A 16301-nucleotide genomic window follows, 5' to 3' on the forward strand; every position below is an offset into this window, starting at 1 on the left:
AACAGTGGGTTAACCATTTGATTGAATAATTTTAGAAAGCCAGCAATCTGCAGTAGGTGATTCTCCAGTAGGAGATAGGAGGTATTATTGTCTGGGGATCTTCCTTTCCTTCCTCCCAGCCCTCCTCACTCTGTCATCTTCTTACCCCAGGCTCACCTCCTCTTGTGTGTAAGATGGCTGTCGGGGCTTCAGGCATCATATCCTCATTGTTCAGTTTGAAGTTATTAAGCTGGTGGGGCAGGATGGGTCTGGGATGGGCATGAGTAACTCCCTGTCTGCAGGTCTGCCTTTTAACAGTGAGCAAATATTTCCCTTTGTATCTTCTTTGCCAGACCTGGGTCGTAGGACTCCTGTCTACACCCAGAGCAATCACAGGCAAAGAGGCTTAATCATGAGCCACGCACCCACTCCCAACTTAATCAGCGGTGAGGTGAGAGGGGATGAGCTGTTGGATATTCGAACCCAAACAAAATGAGCAAGGAAATAAATCTAGCCCAGAAAGCAAATGTCCTAAACGCCTCACCAAGATAGTGGCTTGATTTTCATAGCAGTGATTTTTTTAATCAACAGAAGTTAAATGTTACTCTTAACATAAACCATGGGCGGAAGCTCCGAGGGCGGCATCAGAACACTTGGTGGCCCTACAGATGGCAAGGGGGTGGGTTTGTGGCGGGGCGGGGGGGTGCGTATGGAGGGGGAGAGTGGAGGGAAGAATGGGGTGGGGAGGAATTGCTAAAATGCACGGAATTGCTCCTGCTTCAAGATGTCAAGACCGAGGGAGCTTGAGCTGTCCTATACCTTTTCCGGGAAGGACAACTGAGGGGGGAAATCATTTTTGATACTTGAATGTCTTCAAACTTCTTTTTACACCCCACGTCTCTGCAGTCAACCCGGTGTGACTATATAGAGTGAAGCACGCTACGCATAATCCGTTTGGGGATTCCGAACCCCAGTGGCTCTGTACGCACCCAGGTCGCTGGAGCAGGAGGTCCCAGACTCCCGCTCCAAGGCTCCGTGGGCGAGCGCCCAGGTGGGGCTGGGCGAGGTGGGGGTTCCCAGCGCCGGCCCCGCGCGCCGCCCTCCCCGCCCCCGCTCCCGCCCCCGCCCCCCGACCCTCGCGCGCGCGGCCTTGTGGGTAACGCGGGGGCCGCCAGGTGACAGCTAATGGCGGCGGCCGCCTGAGGCGGGCGGGCGGTAGAGCGGGCGGCAGGAGGCGAGCGGCGAAACCTTCCCGGTCGCCGCTCCCGTCCCGACGGCGGCTTCCCCAAGGCGGCAGGACTCGGCGCGCCATGGACAGGCCGGCGGCGGCGGCAGTGGCGGCGGCGGGCTGCGAGGGCGGCGGGGGCCCGAACCCGGGACCGGCGGGCGGCAGGAGGCCTCCTCGGGCCGCGGGGGGCGCCACCGCCGGCTCCCGGCAGCCCAGCGTGGAGACCCTGGACAGGTAAGCGGGGCCCGGGCTGCCCCGGCCTCCCGCGCCCCGACATCCCGAGGGCCCAGCGCGAGGCCCGCCCGCCCCCTCCCCGCGCGCCGCGCAGGGCCTGGCCGTGGCGGGGTGGGCGGCCCCTCTTCATCCCCTCTGGCCCTCCTCTCCCTCACCCCCCGGAAACCTCAGCGCCCCATCCGGGGGCTGCTGCCCTCGGACCTGCTGCGGGCCGCGCACCTGGCTCACTTCCGCCCCGAGAGCCCCAGCTCCTGGAACCCCGGGAGGGGCTTCGCAGCTGTCAAACCACTTCCCGCGCCGCCACCTGCTGCCCTTGGCGACCGCTTGGCTGTCCCTGCCCAGGCCACCAGTCCTCTTGGGAGGAAGATCCCACCCGGGCTCTCCTCTTTTAGCATCACCTTGCCTCGTGTGGTTTTAAGACCCCAGTTCCGCTGTGGCTGCTTAGGGTCTTTGATGGGGGGTTGGGAGTGAGGACCGGGAGATGGGACCCCGCGGGCGTGGGAGCTGGTGCAGATCGAGGCAAAAATCTGAGATGGAAAACGTCCAAACTGCTCAGGAGGCAAGAAAACAGAACCGTTTACTTTCAGTTCTTCACACTTGGAGGGAACCAGTTTATTGTTTTCATGAACACACAAGCAAGCCTACTGCTTGTGAGGCAGCTGCAGAACTAAGAGAAATCAGTTAGAAACATAAAGTGACCGTGTCGAACTGGGAGGGGCCACCCCATCCTCCGACGACAAGAGATGGCCTATCGTGTAACCCGGAACATCCAGTTTTCCCACAACTTGGCCATTTCTCTGACACCAGAGTGCACTTTGGCAGCACGCACTGTTGGAATGTAGCTCAGTCAGTTTTACATGCCCATTCCTGCCTGTCTTGGTCATACCATTGTGCCAAACTTTTGGGAGTTTCCAGAAGCACAGAAACAAGAAACATTCCCTTCACTTTTGTTTCTACCTCAGTGTAATTACAATATATTTTAATAAATTAATCACCCAAGTGGTTAGTGTCACTGAAAACCAGTCACAGCTAAGACAGCACTTGAAATGGTGAGGACTTCACTCATCTGCAAATATTCAACCACGCACGAGGTCTGGGTGATTCAGAGAATAGCACAACACGGCTTTTGCTGCCTTACCATTTTGCTAGGCTTACCATCTAGTGGAGAATACAGACCAACCAACAGTGGAAATCGAATGTGATAAATGAGATAGGTGGTAGAGGCGAACACAGAAGTACTCAGGATGGGCATGCATCAGAATCATTTAAGGAGCCAGAGGAGACCAGAATGTGTCACCCCCAAATATGCCTCATCTTCTGGTTTCCTTCAGAGATTTTGATGATCAGGGAAAGCCTGAGAAAGGTGACATTTGAGTAATGCCCCCAAAGAGGCGAGGGATCCAGCCCTACAGATACCTGGGGGTGATAGTATTCTAGTCAGAGGCCTGTGCAAAGCCCCTGAGGTGAATGTGAGCCAAGTGTTCCTAGATCAGCAAGGAGACTAGGCTCACTAGCAGGGAGGGAGCTAGGGAGAGACAAGTAAGGGATGACGTTAGAGAAGTCGCAGAGCCAGATGGTGGAGAGCCTCAGAGGCCATGGGGAGCCACTGGGGACTTTGTGCAGAGGAGTGACATAATCTGTTGTAGATTTCAGTAGGCGCTCCATGGTGCTATGTGGACAGCAGAGTGAAAGGGGAAGGAGTTGAAGCAGAGACTGGCAGTAGGAGGCTATTGTAGTAAGCCAAGTGAGATGGTGGCTCAGGCCAGAGGGGAGCGGAGGAGGGGAGAAGTGGTCAGATTCTAGATGCAATTTGAAGACCTGCAGGGTAGAGCCAATGGGGTTTGCTGAAGATTGGTTGGTTGGTGTGAGAGAAGAATCTGGGAGAATCCCAAAATTTTAGCTTGTGGGAAAACTATGTTGCTGAGATGGAGAAATCTTTCTAAGGTGGAGCAGGGTTAGAAAATAGCAGGCTCTTCGCTCTGGACATATCAATTTTGAGATGCCAATTATATGTCCCAGAATAGATGTCAAAGATATAGTTGGTCTATCTGAGCCTGGAGTTCAGGGTTGTCTGGGCTGGAGATTCAAACTGGGGAGTCATGGGCTTATAGATGAGGCTTAAATTCATGAGGCAGGTGGAGTTCACAGAAGAATGATGGGGGTCTGGAAAAGGGAATTGGGCTAGGAATAGGGCTGGGTGGATTTTCAAGATACTTACCAGGTAAGAGTGACCCAACATGGTGAGCATTCAGATGTGAGGGGGGAGTGCTGGGTGGACTCCAAGGCAAACCTCAGCTTTCTAGAGTGTGGGGGCCGGATAACTGGCTGTGCTGCGCCCTGAGTTAGGAAACACAGGAGTGGTGTAGGTTGCGGGGCTGAGCGGCTGATGCTGGTTTAGACGGGTTGAATTGGCAGGGTCTCTGGGCCAGACTAGTGGACATGTCTTGTAGGAACATCAGCATTGAGATCAGGAGAGTCCAGGTTGGAGAAACAGAGCTGGGAGCCTCCAGCCTGTAAGTAGTTATTGACACCAGGAGTATAGAGGGCAATTGCACAGACTGCAGAGAAGGGGTGGGGGAGGAATCGTGGCCTCCTTTCTCAGTTGTCATCTCAACAAGCTCAGATTCACACTTTTCTTTGAAGAGTGACCTCTAAAATGGAACCTGGCTCTATGGGTGGGACTTGGCCATGTCCCTGGGACTATGGGGCCTTCACTTCTCTTCTGAATACTGTAATTAATAATGAGGAAGCTGTGGTCCTGTAAGAGGGTGTGTCTTGCCAAAGATCATGGAGTTAGCTGGTGACAGAAGCAGGACTCATGTCCAGGCCTCCTGTCTGCTAACCCACTATGTTTCACTGTGTGTAACTACATTGGCCAGGATGCTTCTGGTTGCAGGGGACAGAAACCACAGTTCAATCTAGCTTAAGCCAAATGAGATGCCCTGGCTCACAGAACTGCTCCAGACAGGAGGAGAGATGGCCACAGGCACAGTTGAGGCCAGGATTGCAAACAGTGTTGTCGGGACTCCCCATCTCTCTCTCTCTCTCTCTCTCTCTCTCTCTCTCTCTTTTTTTTTCCCTCACTTTTTAATCACTGTGAGTTCCTTAAGATGGTAGGGGTGGGGTGGGGTGGGGAGTGGCCTCCAGCAGCTCTGGATGCAGATCCATGTATTTCAGGATCCAAGAGGAAAGTCTGGGATTGGCTGGTCCTAGGTAACTCACCTACGAGTGGGAGCAGGTGGAGGAAGGGGTCAACCTTCTTCTCCGCTTTCCCCCACAGAAGCCTGTGTTGTGGGGAAGGGCAGTTCCCAAAGTAAAGAGGAAGGTCCTTATCAGAAGAAGGGGGAAGGCGTGCTGGGCCGGCAGGTGGTAATAACAGGTCACACTCATGCTCAACAGTTGGGTTTCTGCAGTTTCTTCCTGTATTTGCAACTGGTGGGTGCTGGCAGAAAAAGGCATTATGACAAGAAAAGTATGATATATGCGGGAATGAAAGTGACTTAACCTTTAAAAAGGAAACAAATTTCTCCCTTTTCCTTCTTTCTCCCCATCAGGTCGAAATTGTGGTATATAGATTCCTGGCACGTGATAGGAATTTCTGCTCATTCAGTATTTTCAACCATACAGATAACCTCTGGTCTGTTTTGATCAGAGACTGCAATTTGGATCACTAGCACAGAACTTCAGTTTTCTTTATTTTACTATTTGGGTCATTTTCCATATTGCCTGGGGATTCCAGGTGTTTCTGTCCTTCAGATACGTGAGTGTGGGTTTAATTAGTGATGCGATTTTTTTTTTAAAGGCCTGAAACATTCTTTACAGTGAAAGGTACCTGCAAGGTAAACTTTTGTCAATGTTTTTAGCCCTCTAGCTTGATTTCTTAGTGTTTTGCCAAATTGTGAGAGGAACCTGGCCTCTGGGGGCAATTGTTAAATCTCTCACTGTGCTAGTTGGCTTATGTGGTCTTTTAGGTCAGGTGAGTACAGCCCGACCACTTGCCAGTCGTGTGACCTTGGGCAAAACTGGACCTTAATTTTTTCGTCTGTAAAATGGGTCACTGTGAGGCTGGGCAAGGCTACATGTGTGAAAATGCTTTGATGCCTCAGAGCTCTGTGGGAGTGAAAGATGACATTTTCTTTGCATTGCTGTTTTCATATAAAGCGGTTGGCTCGCATCCGTGCTGCTGGCTTCAGTGCAGTGAGTCAGTCACTATTGGTTGTTCCATGTCCTGTTGAGGACAGCCACTTTCTCATAGGGCATGTCACCTCTGTGCCTCGTTTTTCTCTCCTCAAAGACAAGTCGGCTAGTCCCTGTTCTGCCTTCTCATCACACCATGGTTGTGAGGCTTTGATATAATAAAAACCATCTGTGCTTGTAATCCCTTTGGGAGGCCAAGGCGGGCGGATCATCTGAGGTCAGAAGTTCGAGACCAGCCTGGCCAACATGGTGAAAACCCGTCTCTACTAAAAATACAAAAATTAGCCAGGCATGGTGGCACACGCCTGTAATCCTAGCTACTAGGGAGGCTGAGGCAGGAGAATTGCTTGAACCCAGAAGGGCAAAGGTTGCAGGGAGCCGAGATCGCACTGCTGCACTCCAGCCTGGGTGACAGAGCAAAACTCTGTCTCAAAAAAATAAATAAATAAAAAATAAAAACCATTTGTAAGTTGTCAAAGCACTTATAGAAGTGTAAGGTATTGTTAGTACTACACAGAGAACATCATTTTTCTAGGCTGTAATTTATAAATCTCATGATCAGATTTACTTTTCTGAGTTACTTTGCTTCACTCAAAAGTACACTATTTTCTAGATTTAAAACTACCAACATGAAATTGATTGAACGTTTCACATATTTCTCCCGGCTGGGTGTGGTGGCTCATGCCTGTAATCCTAGCACTTTGGGAGGCTAAGGCGGGTGGATCACTTGAGCCCAGGAATTCGAGACTAGCCCGGGAAACATGGCAAAACCCTGTCTACACACACACACACACACACACACACACACACACATACACACACACACACACACAAGCCGGGCCCGGTGGCATGTGCCTGTAGTCCCAGCTACATAGGAGGCTGAGGTGGGAGGATCACTTGAACCTGGGAGGTTGCAGTGAGCTAAGATTGCGCCACTGCACTCCAGCCTGGGTGACAGAGTGAGACCCCGTCTCAAAAAAAAAAAAAAAAAGTATTTCTTCCATATAATTTTAATAGAGTAAAATTCCATTAAATGGTAGAGAATAGTAAGCTTAACTAACACCTAGAATCTTCAACTTTTTTTTTGAGAAAATTGGGTGATTCATTTAAAATTAACCTGGAACCTAATCTTATTTCCTAGTTGTCAGTCGCTATTTCAGTTCTTACATTAAATGTAAAGGTAACCAAAGAGTCTAGTTAGTTCATCTAAAAAAAGAAGTGTTATCATATTTCTATTCAGTGCTAATTTTTTCACTGAGATCCTATGATATAACGTTTTGTAATCCATGCTATTTTTTTTAGTCCCACAGGATCACATGTTGAATGGTGTAAACAGCTTATAGCTGCTACAATTTCTAGTCAGATTTCAGGTTCAGTGACATCAGAAAATGTATCCAGAGATTACAAGGTAAGCAACATTGAGTGTGTAATTCATTTTCAGTATGCTAAGTAGCCAAGAAGCTTTGCAGTTTTAATTCAAGTGAGCTGTTGGCCCTTTGATACAACATGGCCATTTGCTCGAGAATAAGGACGAAAGGTTCTCTGTTGTTAGATCTGAAATGTAGAAGAGAAATTTTACCAGTATCCAGTACATGTAGTCATAGTTTTGTAATTGAGAGGAGAAGCTGTCTTTAGATGACGATGATTCTTTTAAAAATCAAGTTCCATTGTATAATAATAAATGCATATAGCTTCTTTGTTAGTATTGTGAGTTTCAGAAAATATCTTGATGTACAATACTTCCCTAACTTCACAATTTTTTTATTTATGTATTATCCGTGAGTATTCAGCATTAACATGTGATACTAGAATGTATAAAAACCCTTCCAGAATCCCAAAAGAATATTGTATGGGCAGCCTCATTTTTCAGTCCTTACTGAAGTGAAAATCTCTTTTTTGTTTATTTTAAAAGTTAGATTCCCTGCTTATTCTAAATTTAAGTGATAAGCTCCTTGTCAGCAGAGACTAGGGCAGTTTTACTCACCACTGGCTTCCCAGGCACAATCCTGGAGCATAACAGTTGCTCAATAAATATTGAATCAATTAACAAATCAAAAAAATCGCTTGCTCCATCTTTGTTAAGGCTAAAGACTAACTTTGTTTTAATGTCAGTAAACTATTAATAGGTACATTAAATGAAATCACATTTATATTTCAGTAGTGATGTTTGCCTAAATTGAGGTTTCTGTTTATTAGTAGTCATTTTTGCCTGCTAGTAAGAGATGATTGATTTCTCACAAGTGTGTGTAAAATGCATTTGGTATCCCAGACTACCATTAGTTAATAGTCTCTCAAAATCATGGTCCTTGCCAGACATCAAATCTTACAAATATCAAGAATTATGGTAAAGATCCTAATTAATTCTTAATAGGTACTCCTTGTTTAGGAGCTTTATCTTCAGTTCCTCTTTAGAGCTCATAGGGTAATAACAAGTGCAGAAACAGGCTCAGGAGGCCAACTAATTGCGATTTGGCTATGGTGCTGTCTCTTGCTTCATCCAAACTGGCAGATGCTATTGATTATGCCTACCAGAGGAAGGCATAGCTGTGGATTAGCAGAAATTGGATAATCTGCCCAGCTAGAAGAGCGACAGTGTGTTTCTTAATCATTTTTCCTGCTATCTGGTGTTCATGTTTGCCCACAAAAGAGCAGCGGGGGCTCCTGGACCTTAAAACCTGGTTGGGCAAACACGCTGTCTCCAGGTGAGAGAAGCATTTGCTGCATCACTGATGCGTGAATGGCTGGTCACTGAGCAGCTGCGGATCGCATCAGTTCCAGTTGCCCTATTGCCTGCACCTTAGCTGAGAAACTGCCCGCTGAGTAGAGAGACTTAAGAACCCATATTAGCAGAGAATAGCTCTCACACTTCGGGGTGATTTTCTTTACAGACAATTATGAGTTAACTGTAATGTTTTCATTAAGGTTGAATAGTTGTTAGTGTTGTGTGTGTCCTATAAAAGATTGAATGTTGACTGTGTGCATAGCTTTCTAACATTGCATGAATAGATCAGACTGAATCTGTACTTTAACATGAAGCAACTAAGTTTTTTCAATCTTAGTCTATTTACAAATTTTGTGTAGCAGAATTAGCTCATGTTGGAATGGTTGAACAGATGGTATTCAGAAAAAATAAGGCTTTCTTTCTTTTGGAAATTAAATTTTAAGTTCCTACATCAGATCATAGCTAAAGTCTTTGATGAATTATTGTAAGGGAGCATGTTTTATAATTGTCTTTGTCATATTTGCCCTGTAGCCAAATCTGAAAAGTTAGTGTTAAATTTATAATTCAGGGGTCGCTACACTTTCTTCAAGGAGAGGTTTTTTTTTTACATAATAAATACATAAAATATTTCTAAACCACAAGGATAATTGTACATGCTCCCTATAAAGTAGTTCTTAAAATCAGGGTGACCAAAATGGGCCTTTGGGACCTCTCTGGCATAGGAGCTGTTGCATGGGGTTGACCCTGAAGATCCAGATAAAGTTCCTTGAGGATTTAAGTTGCAGTCATCAGTTGATATTTGAAATTATCTGTTGTGTAAATGTCTTATTTGAAATACACACTTAATTTGGGGGCTAATTTATTGTAGATTAAACTCAACATCAGTAATTAAATGGGAGCAGATGTTTATATGGAGCAGAGCGCTTGGCATCTTATTTGAAATGCTGATTGTCTTCGAGTTGTAACAGGCTGTCGAGAATGGTTCTATGTCATCATCATCATCATCAACCCTCTAACACATATAGGCTCTGTGGTTTTGTAATGCTTTTTGACATGTCATCCATTTAAGCCTTAAAACAACCTAGTGAACCTGGGTGTGGTGGCCTGTAGTCTCAGCTACTTGGAAGGCTAAGATGGGAGGATCACTTGAGTCCAGGAGTTCAAGGCTGCAGTGTGCTGTGATCACACTTGTGAAAAGCCAATGCACTCTAGCCTAGACAACATAGAGAGATCTTGCTTCTTTAAAAAAGTCCATTGAGGTAGCTACTATTACAATCATCATTTAATGGATGAGGAAACCGAGGCCTAGAGAGATGAAATGACTTGCTTAGGGTGATACAGTTAGACTTCGGATTTGAACTCAAGTCATCCTATTGAAAAGCTAGAGTGATTTTAAGATTTTGTCCCACCCCCATTCCCATCCACTGCTTTTCATTCTTTTTTTTTCTTCTTTTTCTTCTTTTTTTTTTTTAATAGAGATGAGGTCTTACTACATTGCCCAGGCTGGTCTTGAACTCCTGGGCTCAAGCGATCCTCCCATCTCGGCCTCCCAAAGTGCTGGGATTACAGGTGTGAGCCAGCACACCCAGCCTCATCCACTGTTTTTCAAAATGTGACCCTTGGGTCTTCCCAAGACAGCATTCTTTGGAGCACCTGTAAAAATGCAGCTTCCCGGGCTCCATCCCAGATTTACTGAATCAGAGTCTCTGAGGGAGGGAAACAAGTGTCTCATATATTTCTTATGCATGATAAAATCTGAAAACCTAGGCTTCCTGAGTTTCTATCTGTTGAAATTGGTGATGGGACCCTGCATTTCTGGTATATTACTAGGAATCTGAATAATTAGCAACTCAGATATTGGAGAATAATTATTTTATTATTTACTCATATCATAAATTGTCAGTCAGCCCAGGGTCAGCTCATCTAAAGTACAGTAAGAATATCGCTGGTATCACGTGACGTGAGTTTAGATGGTATGTCCATGGACGTATTTTAGTAGCTATGTAATTATTTTCTTGTGTATTAGAAAAATCAGCACATCAGGCTTGTGATTTAGTGGACGTTATGGCTTAGAGCAGGCAAAGTATTAAAAAGGAATGGATTTTAAATCAATATAAAGATAAATATAAAATTAGTATGGGCAGTTTGCAGATACAGCAAGCCAAACTTGTTGAGGTGGTATGTGAAATGGCAAGTTTGGCAAGCATTGTCCCAGCTGAAAGAGTAGATAGCTATTATACTGAATTGTGTGGCAGCTAAATTAATAAATGCCTGATTTAATACCGAGTCATCCTGAAGATTGGCCTGTTAATTAAGACTATTAGACAAAATGTAATAAAATATTTGTTTTGCTTGTCCCCTCTCCACTACCAACTCAATTGCTTTCATTTTTACTAGGCTAACAAATGGTAAAAAATCTCTCTTGAATTTGTCAGAAATTTTAAGAACAAAATTTGAATGTAATCTTCTGTAGATTAGATGAAATAATACAGTTACAAATGGAAACATTTTTAGGACCTATTAGTAGAAGTGACATCGTTGATCACAGCTTCCATTGTTTGGAAAGTAGGACTAGGCTATGAAAAGATAACATGATGGAGTAGTACAAACAATAATGGTTAGCTTGTGACCTTGTATAGTCTCTGAGGCTCAGTTTCCTTTTCTGGAAGGATAAAGGGGCTTGTGTTAGATTATTCACCTCTAAATGCCTTTCTTGCTAGAACATTATTCAATTGTGTTCAAAAGAATTTGATCTGGGCCAGCTTTATGAAAATTAGGACGCTATAGTTTTAATATGATCATCTTCCTTCCTCTTGCTTCATCATTATCATCAGCTCTTCTCTGTTCTCCTTCCCTCACCCACACACACACAGTAGCTATATCTCTTCTCTAAACATTCTGAAGAAAAATGAGAAAATGGAGATGGCCTTATACTAAGTTTAATCATTGGATAGGATAGTACAGTAATTACATTTGAAGGGAAGTCGAAGGCAGAGTATAGGAAAGACTTCATTATGCTTGAGCTGGGTCTTGGTTAACATTTCTTAAATTGGGCCCTGGTCTATGAAAAGGGAAGCTTTAGCATGAACCTTCAAAATCTACTTCTGTAATCTATAGCCTGGCCTTGTGACTTATAAATCAGAGGTTGCAAACTCAGATGCCTTCTTGGAACAGTTCACAAATCTAGGCAGACATGGAGGAGTGCTGTAGAGAACTGGAGAATACAGAAGGCCCACCTAACAGCAATTAAAGTTTTTTAAAAGACCATAGGCCTCCAGTTTTGTAACCACTGTAATAGATAGAAGAGTGCTGCTATCCTATCATGGTTTTTGTGGGAAATAATTATTTCTTAAAAATGTTAAGATTTAGACTTCTGTTTCTGGAAAAAATTGAGCAAATATATTTTCTCTTATTCTTCATACTAAGTACAACTAAAAACCTTGGACATTATCTACAAAATAAACATAAGAATACTCTGAAAGGTAGAAAAGGCAGACTAGCTAGGGACCACAAGACCCAAGGAATGACATGGTTGTGAGTTTCCTGGGTTTGTTTTTGCCACGTATGTCCCAGACTCATTGCTGAAGAAACCAGTGAGTCAGAAAGGCCAACAGGCGCAGATAAGAAAAGCCTACTCTGTCTAGCCAGAGGACCAGGAAAGGGGCACCTAGCAAAAAGAAAACACACTAACTACTCTACTCCAGCCAAACACCACAGAAAAAAATTATGACAACAAAGCCAGTTGGGAGAGCCTGGTTTCCACCCTTGCCAGGCTATAATGAGGCATACCAACTCCCTGGAGTGGTGGTGGTATCAGGGGAGACCTAGTGAAGAGTCATGACTTTCACTGTCATCTATTGGTAGGCAGGTTGCCCCTTCTACTGTGGTGTCAGTAGAGGCCGTTATCAAGGGCAACAACGAGGCACCCCTTTTTCTCTCAGCCAGGGAGGTTTCTGTGGAAGCCTAGCTGGGAGCTAGAACTCTCACCCCTGCTCAGCAGTAACGAGGAGCCCTCCACTCTGCAGTGTCAGTGGAGGCTGAGTACGGAACCTGGACTCCTACCCCTACCTAGAAGTAATGAAGTAGTGCCCCTCTTCTGTTGGAGCAGTGTCAGAGAAAGCCAGCTTAAACAGAGGGTTTGAATAAGATCCAGAGTCTTAAAACATAATGCCCCAAATGTGCAGATTTTAATGAAAAATCACTTGTTATACTAAAAATGAGGAAGATCTCAAACTGAATGAAAAAAGAGAATCAACAGATGTCAAAACTGAGATGATAGAGATGTTACATTTTAAAGAAGTCATCATAAAATTGCTTCAATAAGCAATTACAGATATGCTTGAAACAAACAATGAAAAAAAAATACAGAAGTTTCCACAAAGAAATGTAAGAGACAAAGAAGAACCAGATGGAAATTTTAAAACTAGAAAATACAATAAATGAAATAAACTCAAAGGATAGGTTCAACACCATGATAGAGAGGACAGACGAAAAGAATCTGTGAACTTGAAAATTGAACAATAGAAATGACCCAATTTGAATAACAGAGATAAATAAACAGAGCCTCAGGGAATTGTGGGACTATAACAAAAGATCTAACACTGATGTCATCAGAGTCCCAAAGGAGAGAGAGGGGATGGGGCTGAAAAAGCACCTGAAGAAGTAATGGCTGGAAGCTCCCCAAATTTGGCAAAACACATAAGCCTACAAATTCAAGAAGCTGAGTGAATCCCAAATGAGAGAAATCCCTTCAAATTCACACAAAGACACATTATAGTCAAATTTCTGAAAACTGAAAACAAAGAAAAAAATATTGAAAGTAGTAAGAGAAATAACACTTTACCTATAAGGAAAATTAATTCTAATGGCAGTGGATTTCTCATCAGAAACCATGAAGGTCAGAAGGAAGTGGCACAACATTTTCAAGTGCTGAAAGAAAAAAGTCAACCATGTAAAAATATGCTACAGGAATGAAGAGGAAATCAAGACATTTTCAGATGAAGGAAAACTGGAAGAGAAGTTGTCACTAGCATACCTATCCTAAAAGAATGGCTAAAGAAAGTTCTCTGAACAGAAAGGAAACAATAAAAGGAGGAATCCTGAGACCCCAGGAAGGAAGAAAGAACACAGTAAGCAAAACAACCTCCCAAATCTAATAAGTGAGTTTAGCGAGGTCACAGGATACAAGACAATATAGATATAAGATTAATATACAAAAGTCAGTTGCATTTCTATGTACTAGCAACACGTGGGGACCAAAATTTAAAACACAGTGCCATTTACATTAGTATTATAACAATGAAATACTTAGGTATTGTCTTAGTCCATTTTCTGCTGCTGTAACAGAATGCCACAGACTGGGTAATTTATAAAGAAAATAAATTTTTTACTTTCAGTTCTAGAGGCTGGGAAGTCCAAGTTTGAGGGGTGAGCATCTGGTCAGGGCCTTCCTGCTGCATCATGACGTGGCAGGAGACATCACATGGCAAGATAGAGCAAATCTGCTAGCTCAGATCTGTCTTCTTATAAAGTCACCAGTCCCATCATGGAAGCCCTACCCTGATGACTATATCTAATCCCAATTACTTTCCAAAGGCCCTACCTTCAGTCAACATGAATTTGGGGATTCAGTTTCCAATACATGAAATTTAGGGGACATGTTCAAACCCCTACAGTGGCTGTACCATTTTACATTCCCTCCAACAGTACACAAAGGTTCTAATTTCTTGATGTTCTTGCCAACAGTTGTTATTTGTGATGTTTGTGGTTTTTGTTGTTGCTGTTGAGACGTAGGAGTTTTTTTAATATGTTCTGGGTATTAATACCTTGCCAGAGATGTGATTTGCAAATATTTTCTTATGAAATTTTGGGGATGTATTCCAACGATAGCAAGTATAAATCTAATAAGACATGAACAGGACTCATAAGCTGAAAACTATCAAATATTGATTACAGAAATCAAAGAAGATCTAAATTAATGGAGACACACAGTGTTGTTCATGTATTTGGATGATTCAATATAGGAAAGATGTCACTTCTCCGCTAATTGATATACACATTTAGCACAATTCCTATCAAAATCCCAGAAAGATTTTTTGTAGATACAGATTTAAAAATTATATGGAAAGGCAAAGGAACTGAAGTAGCTGAAACAATTTTGAAGAATAAAGTGGGAAGAATCAGTCTAAATGACTTCAAGACATGTTGTATAGCTATAGTAATCAAGACTATGGCAGAGGTACAGACACATAGATCAGTGGAACAGAGCAGAGAACCTAGAAGTCATCCCACAGAAATATGCTCAACCGATTTTTTTTTCCACCAAGACATGAAAACAATTTAATGGTTGAAAGATATGCTTTTCAACAAATGCTGCTGGAGTAATTGGACATCTATAGACAAAAAAACAAAACAAAACAAAACAAAAACCTTGATCTAAGTCTCACATCTTATACAAAAATTAACTCAAAATGAATCACAAACTTAAAAATATAAAACTTTTAGAGAAAAAAGAAAATCTTAAGGATCTGGGGTTAGGTAAATCATTCTTCTTAAACTTTACACCAAAAGCACAATCCATAAAAGGAAACAATTGATCAAAATTTAAAACCTTTTGCTCTGTGAAAGACTCTGTGAAGATGAAAAGACAAGCTACAGAGTGGAAGAAAATACTTGCACACCTCATATCTGACAGATGACTAGTATTTAGAATAAGGAATATTTGAAACTCGACAGTAAAAACATCAAACCATCCAGTTAGAAAATGAGCAAAAAACATGAGGCATCTCAACAAAGAAGATATACACATGGCAGGTAAGCACGTGAAAAGACGTTCAACATCATTTCTCAATAGGATAATATAAATTAAAGTCACAGTGAGATATTGCTATATCCTGTTGGAATGGTTAGAAATTTTTAAAAAGTGACAACACCAAATGTGGAGAACCAGATTATTCACTGATTGCTGATGGGAATGTAAAATGGTACAGCCACTCTGGAAACACAGTCTGGCAGTTTCTTAAAAACGAAATGTGCACCTGCCATATGACCGAACAATTGTACTCCTGGGCATTTGTCCAAGACAAATTAAATCTTATGTTTGCATAAAAACCTGTACATGAATGTTTTTAACAGTTTTATTCATAATCACCGAAAACTGGAACCCACCCAGATGTTCTTCATCAGGTGTATTGTTAAACAAATTGTAGTACATCCATGCTATGGACTATATTACTCAACAATAAAAGGAAATAATGATACACACAAGCAACTTGGATGAATCTTAAAGGAATTACGTGAGTAAAAAAATGGCAGTACCAAAAGGTTACATACTGTATGACTTCATTTATATGACATTCTTCAAATGGCAAAATGATAGAAATAAAGATAGATGAGTGGTTGCCAGGGGCCAAGAAGAGAGGAAAGCAGGGAGGGGAGTAAGTTGTGGCTATAAAAGGTCAGCAGTAGAGTTCATTGTAGTGATGAAATTTTTCTGCATCTTGATTGTAATCAGTGCCAATATCCTGGTTCTGATATTGTACTATAGTTTTGTAATATGCTACGATTGAGGAAATTGGGTGACTGGTACATGGAATCGGTATTATTTCTCACAACTGCATGTGGTTCTACAATTATCCCCAAATTAAAAGTTTAATTTTAAAAGTCAAGATTTTTAGACTGCTGAATGATTCTATATTGCATGTAAAAATTTGTATCATTGTATTTATAACAACTGAAAAATATAGTTATGCTAAAAAAGATGTTAGAAGTTAACTATTGTGTTTCTTATGTTAGATTTATATAACAACTGAAATATATAGTTATATTTCAGTTATATATATAACTATATAACAACTGAAAAATATAGTTATACTAAAAAAGATGTTAGAAGTTAACTATTATGTTTATTATAATAAATTTAGTTATCGACAAGAACATCAA

The 16301-nt window shown here is 42.6% G+C and overlaps 1 protein-coding gene across 5 annotated transcripts in view; it reads left to right on the plus strand.

Annotated features, from left to right (window-relative positions):
- Window positions 1–1141: 1141 nt before the first annotated feature.
- The window catches only part of MTMR1 (myotubularin related protein 1), an 83946-nt gene continuing 68786 nt past the window's right edge, over window positions 1142–16301 (plus strand). For all 5 annotated transcript variants that reach the window (XM_030807486.1, XM_030807488.1, XM_030807487.1 and 2 more), the window contains exons 1-2: window positions 1142–1441; window positions 6941–7046. In XM_030807486.1, the coding sequence (XP_030663346.1) occupies window positions 1290–1441; window positions 6941–7046 (258 nt within the window). In that variant the 5' untranslated portion in view covers window positions 1142–1289. The remainder of the gene's footprint in view (window positions 1442–6940; window positions 7047–16301) is intronic.

This window comes from Nomascus leucogenys, chromosome X (genome assembly GCF_006542625.1).
Source record: "Nomascus leucogenys isolate Asia chromosome X, Asia_NLE_v1, whole genome shotgun sequence".
Lineage (NCBI taxonomy): Eukaryota > Metazoa > Chordata > Mammalia > Primates > Hylobatidae > Nomascus > Nomascus leucogenys.